Source organism: Engystomops pustulosus, chromosome 8 (assembly GCF_040894005.1).
Source record: "Engystomops pustulosus chromosome 8, aEngPut4.maternal, whole genome shotgun sequence".
In the NCBI taxonomy this organism is placed as follows: domain Eukaryota; kingdom Metazoa; phylum Chordata; class Amphibia; order Anura; family Leptodactylidae; genus Engystomops; species Engystomops pustulosus.
The window spans coordinates 120,784,416-120,790,991 of record NC_092418.1 but is presented as its reverse complement, the minus strand read 5'-3'; the positions used below and the strand labels follow the sequence as shown (position 1 = coordinate 120,790,991).

The 6,576-nt window shown below is 38.5% G+C and overlaps 1 protein-coding gene across 1 annotated transcript; it reads left to right on the top strand.

Moving 5' to 3' along the window:
- Window positions 1–230: 230 nt before the first annotated feature.
- LOC140076185 (uncharacterized) lies at window positions 231–3,562 on the top strand. The gene is made up of 3 exons (XM_072122699.1): window positions 231–330; window positions 1,788–2,750; window positions 2,919–3,562. The coding sequence occupies exons 1-3, from the start codon at window positions 231–233 to the stop codon at window positions 3,560–3,562; spliced, it is 1,707 nt and encodes a 568-aa protein (XP_071978800.1).
- Window positions 3,563–6,576: the final 3,014 nt, after the last annotated feature.

Below are 6,576 nucleotides of genomic sequence, written 5' to 3'. Positions count from 1 at the left end.
TGAGTCTGGCTGATAAGGAAGTGGGACCAACACCCTTCATTTACATGGGAGAGATTGTTGAGACAAGAGTGGGCAGACCAAGGGGTATAAGAGACCCAAGCAGGACTCACTTTAGGAGAACTTCTTGGTGGAAGATCTTACTGGAGGAGCTTAGACAAAGAGACTGAGACACAGAATGGAGAGAGAGCAGGTCCAGATATGTGCGGTGGAGGGAGCCTGGGAAGGAGGACATGACGCTGGTGCCAGGGACCCCCAGAATGGTAAGTACTGACAGACTTCGATACTTTGTGGAACTGATCCTTCTTCTGACCTCTTCTTTTGATGTTGGATGTGAATATCTGTTATCTCCAGTGTATATGAGCCAGTAATATCCATAAATTAAGAATTTGTATATCTGCAAAATATGTGTGTCCTTGGAATGTGTAACTTGTATCTATGCTATAATGCATATAGATGTGTAGTGTACAAGTAAAGGATGTAAACATATATGTTTGTATTTCTGTATGTACACATATACTTATTACAATGTTGTATAGCATGACATATTCCACTATTCTATTCCATATTAACAAAGGATTTGAGCTGGTTTGGCAGCATTATTCATTGCACTTTTTTGGTATGTCCCAATGCACCCAGGGGCATAGCCGTTTGCACGTGTGTTTCAGACAGAAAACACGCAATTGGGAATGAGCACCATGGGCCTCATTTATTATGCAGTCTGCACCAGAATTCTAGCGTAAACTGCACATAAAAACATCTGCAAAGTGATTGCACATGAACTTAGGAAGTGCTTCCATCGGGATTGTGCCGCGGCTGCACTGTTCAAGCTGCGACACAATGCTGTGCACAGAAAGAGGCGTTCCAATGTGTATTCACACTGGCCACCACATTTATGTCACAAGTTTCGCAGTTATGTAGAGGTATAGTAAACTTGAGGCTTAGTAGTGCAAGTATGGGGTTGCAGAAATGTAGATGGTTAGGAATGAAGCGACATAGAACCATAGAGGTGCAGAAATGTAGGGGTACAGTCATATACAGGTGTAGGGGTGCAAAGATGTAGATACATTGAAATATAAAGCTTCAAATACAGGCAGTCCTGGGGCTACGTACAAGATTGGTTCTGTAGGTTTTTTCTTAAGTTGAATTTGTATGTAAGTCGGAACTATATAGTTTATAATGGTAACCCCCAGCCAAATTCTTTTTGGTCTCTTTGACAATTGGATTTTTAAAATGTTTGATTGCAGACACCTGTGATAACTGTTACAGCTGTTTATTGTAGCCTAAGGCTAACGTACAGGAAATTACCAACAGTCGAGTGTTCTTAAGTAGGGGACCGCCTGTATGTACAAAATAGGGGTCATTCATCTTTAGGCTGGACATTTGTCTGTCTTTTTTTCCTGGTTTTGGACTTGTTTGATTTGTCTTAGAGGGTGATATATCAACAAGCTGAGTTTTTGTGACTAGAGTTGCACAAAAATTTAAATTCTTCTGCAACTTTGTTAGGCTCTTGGTGCAAATATGCAAATGCACCCAATAAGATGAAAGATAAGAGCAAATAAACATAAAACCCTGAGATAAATGACCCCCAACATGACATATGCTTTACTCTGAAATCTGAGTTTTACTGAGAATTCACACAGGAGAGAAGATGTTTCCAGAATGTGATGCAGAAATCAGAAATGGTTTGACATGAAACAATTTAGCAATTTATGCAGAAATGTTATAAATATTTATTTCATTACAGATTTTATTAACTTTGTTATCATTTAACATCTTGTTCCTTGCAGATGAAGATAACTGGAGCTCAGAGGAACATCTGACATCTTCAAATATTACAGCTGATGATTGTGGGATCACACAAGATACATGTATAGAACACAACAGCAGAACGGATTTACCCTCAGACCTTCATTGCAACAATCTATCATCTGATCCAATTACATTATGTCCTATAAATTCTGATTTATCACAGATGAACAGTCAAGAAAGAAGCCACCACAGATCAGCCGAGCATCTAACAGATGCAACCAGGAAAACATTTTCATGTTCTGAACATGGGAAAAATGTTACTGTTAATTGGAATCTCACACATCAGAACATTCACTCAGGGGAGCAGCCTTTTTCATGTTCAGAAAATGGAAAATGTTTTATTGAACGAAAAAATCTTGTTCAACATGAGAGAAATCACACAGGGGAGAAACCGTTTTCATGTTCAGAATGTGGAAAATATTTTAATCGGAAAACACACCTTATTCATCACGAGAGAACTCACACAGGGGAGAAGCCGTTTTCATGTTCAGAATGTGGCAAATGTTTTATTAAGAAATCAAATCTTGTGATACATGAAAGAGTTCATACAGGGGAGAAGCCGTTTTCATGTTCAAAATGTGGAAAATGTTTTACTCATAAATCAAGTCTTGTTAAGCATGAGAGAATTCACACAGGGGAGAAACCGTTTTCATGTTCAGAATGTGGAAAATATTTTGCTGATAAATCAAGTCTTGTTCAGCATGAGAGAATTCACACAGGGGAGAAACCGTTTTCATGTTCAGAATGTGGAAAACGTTTTAATTGGAAAACAAATCTTGTTCAGCATGAGAGAATTCACACAGGAGAGAAGTCATTTTCATGTTCAGAATGTGGAAAATGTTTTACTCATAAATTAAGTCTTGTTCAGCATGAGAGAATTCACACAGGGGAGAAACCGTTTTCATGTGCAGAATGTGGCAAATGTTTTTCTCAAAAAACAAGTCTTGTTCAGCATGAGAGAATTCACACAGGGGAGAAACCGTTTTCATGTTCAGAATGTGGCAAATGTTTTACTCAAAAAACACGTCTTGTTCAGCATGAGAGAATTCACACAGGGGAGGAACCGTTTTCATGTTTAGAATGTAAAAAATGTTTTAGTCAGAAATCAGACCTTGTGAAACATGAGAGAATTCACACAGGGGAGAAGCCGTTTTCATGTTCAGAATGTGGCAAATGTTTTATTAAGAAATCAAATCTTGTGATACATGAAAGAGTTCATACAGGGGAGAAGCCGTTTTCATGTTCAAAATGTGGAAAATGTTTTACTCATAAATCAAGTCTTGTTAAGCATGAGAGAATTCACACAGGGGAGAAACCGTTTTCATGTTCAGAATGTGGAAAATATTTTGCTGATAAATCAAGTCTTGTTCAGCATGAGAGAATTCACACAGGGGAGAAACCGTTTTCATGTTCAGAATGTGGAAAACGTTTTAATTGGAAAACAAATCTTGTTCAGCATGAGAGAATTCACACAGGAGAGAAGTCATTTTCATGTTCAGAATGTGGAAAATGTTTTACTCATAAATTAAGTCTTGTTCAGCATGAGAGAATTCACACAGGGGAGAAACCGTTTTCATGTGCAGAATGTGGCAAATGTTTTTCTCAAAAAACAAGTCTTGTTCAGCATGAGAGAATTCACACAGGGGAGAAACCGTTTTCATGTTCAGAATGTGGCAAATGTTTTACTCAAAAAACACGTCTTGTTCAGCATGAGAGAATTCACACAGGGGAGAAACCGTTTTCAAGTCTTTAAGTGTTTAGATATGTAACGCCATTTTGTCTATGTCTTGTTATTTATATATACTCATCCTCTTCTCCACTAAATAACAGGATTGCTTAAGACATCTTGGCCTGTAGGAGACGTTCCACAGGACACACATAAATGTTTGTAAATAGAGACCCCGGAAGCTCAGGATGTGGGAATCTGGTTGTTAATTTAATATGTAATATTTAACACTGATAAATGGATGTGGCCAAGGATTTGTTGGGGGAGCAGTTATTCTATTCTGGTGAATGACGATCCAGATGGTCTGTATTTATGTCCAGTTTATGGGTCCAATAACAATAAATGAACAATGAATTCCTACGACAAGATGTTGCCAAATACATCAATGATGTTTTCAATATATTATTATGTGTGATTTTATTTGTTATCTCTAATTTTATGTAACATTTCCGCACTAACCTTGAACCCTCCTTGTACTGAAAGGGCATAAAACAAAGACGCACAGAGGTCTCGCTAGTTCTCCGTGGCTACAACATATTTCAGTTGTGTCAATGTTATCGGACGACACAATTATTTATTTAATTACTCTCTGCCTGATAATTGAACTGCTCTGACACCTCCATCGTCCAACACAGGAACAAGCTCCAAAGCTTAAAACAGAGGTTCCCCCCTGATGGACACTTCTCTCCTGATGGTCAATTTACTTTGAGGGTTGGCAGGATAAATGAGAGAAACATGGTTATTTATGCTGCACAGCTAGTTTGGTGTTTAGTCGCAAAAATAGCTGTGTTTTTTTTAATATCCTTGTTGATCCTCTTGTGGCTAATTTGTGAAGTGTCTTTGCCATAATATTGGTGTTTTTTCCAACACTTACAACTTGTTTTTTTTATGGCCACTTGGGATTCAGAGACTCGTTCTTGGGTGCAATTTTTGGTGGAAAATGAAAGCAGCTATAAGCTAGTCTAGGGAGGGTAAATAAATTGCACATGAATTCAAAAAATGGATGTATGGTTTTAATTGTGCATTCAAAGGCTTTAGATCAAAATGCATCTTAGCTGCATAACGATAAATTTTGATATACAGTTTCGTAACTGAACAGATGAAAGTCACTAACAAAGATAATGGGGCAGATTTACTTACCCGGCCCATTCGCGATCCAGCGGCGCGTTCTCTGCGGTGGATTCGGGTCCGGCCGGGATTCACTAAGGTAGTTCCTCCGATGTCCACCAGGTGGCGCTGCTGCGCTGAAGTTCCCCGGAATGCACTGAAGTACACCGGCCTATTCCTAGTGAAGGTAAGCGCGAGTCTCGCAACACTTTTTTTAAAATCCGTCGGGTTTTCGTTCGGCCACGCCCCCTGATTTCCGTCTGCATGCCGGCGCCGATGCGCCACAATCTGATCGTTTGCGCCAAAATCCCGGGGCAATTCAGGGGAAATCGGCGCAAATCGGAAATATTCGGGTAACACGTCGGGAAAACGCAAATCGGGCCCTTAGTAAATGACCCCCATAGAGTTATAGGGTTGCAGAAATGTAGAGGTACAGGAACCTTGAGGTGTAGCGGTGCAAGTATTAGGTTGTAGGAATGCAGGAACAGTGGTAAGGGGAAATAGGGGGCGGAGATATAGAGGTGTAGAGTTACAGAAATGTAGGGGTGCAAAGATGTAGATGAAATTAAATATAAAGCTTTAAATATGTACAGAATGGGGGTCATTCATCTTTAGTCTGAACATTTTTCTGTTTTCTTCTGCTTTTGGAATTGTTTGATTTATCTTAGAGGGTGATATCAGGCAGCTGAGTTTTGTGACTTTTTTCTGGAGTCTTTAGATATATCAGATGCTAGAATGAAAAATTCTGTTGCTGTGATGTTCGCTAAGCGATTGGAGTGGCTTATTTTGGTGCAAAAATGCAAATGCACCAAAACAAGTTGCAAATATAGGAGAAAATAAAAATAAAGTTAAATTACCCTAATGTGTTTCACTCTGAAAGTTTACAAGATGTTTTACCGAGAATCCACACAGTAGAGAAGCTGTTTTGTGTGTTCAGAATGTGATGCTGAAATCATGTAGAAATTTTATAAATATTTATATCTTTACAGATTTCATAAACTTTTTTGTTACCTACCCTATTATTCCCAGGAGATGACGTTAGCCGGAGCTCACAGGAAAATCTGATATCTTCAGATATTAAAGCTGATGATTGTGGGATCACACAAGATACATGTATAGAACACAACAGCAGAATTAATTTACCTTCAGACATTCCTTTTAATCAATCTATCATCTGATCCTATTACATTGGGCATCTGTTCTGATACATCACAGACTAATGGTCAAAAAAGAAGCCACCACAGAGCAGCCGAGCATCTAAGAGCTGCAACCAGGAAGACATTTTCATGTTCTGAATGTGACAAATGTTTTACTCATAAATGGAATCTCCTCACACATCAGAAAATTCACACAGGGGAGAAGCCGTTTCCATGCTCAGAATGTGGCAAATGTTATATTAAGAAATCAGATCTTGTGAAACATCTAAGAATTCATACAGCAGAGAAGCCGTTTTCATGTTTATAATGTGAGAAATATTTTAGTCATAAATCAAGTCTTGTTGAACACGAGAGAATTCACACAGGGGAGAAGCGGTTTGTGTTAACAATGTGACAAATGTTTTACAATGAAATCCCATCTCTAAACACGTCTCTCACACAGGAAAAAGGCAGCTTAATGATAAGAATGTGACAAACATTTTACTTTGATGAAAAACTTTTTATATATGAGAGGAGCCACAAGGGGAGAAGTCTTGTTGTTATTGAACATCTGCATTTGTAATTGAGTTTGATGTTGAGTTGTATGAGATGCAATAACCAATAAACTTCAGATTGGATTAGAGAACTTCTATTATATAACACAATCAGAATAAGAGAGAAAAATGTGGAGGAGCTCGGATAAAGGATCAGCTGATGTTTTATCATATACAGGTGTTTGATAAATTTCCCCCTGTATAACTAAAACCTATGGTGACTAAATATATGGGAGCCCCTGAT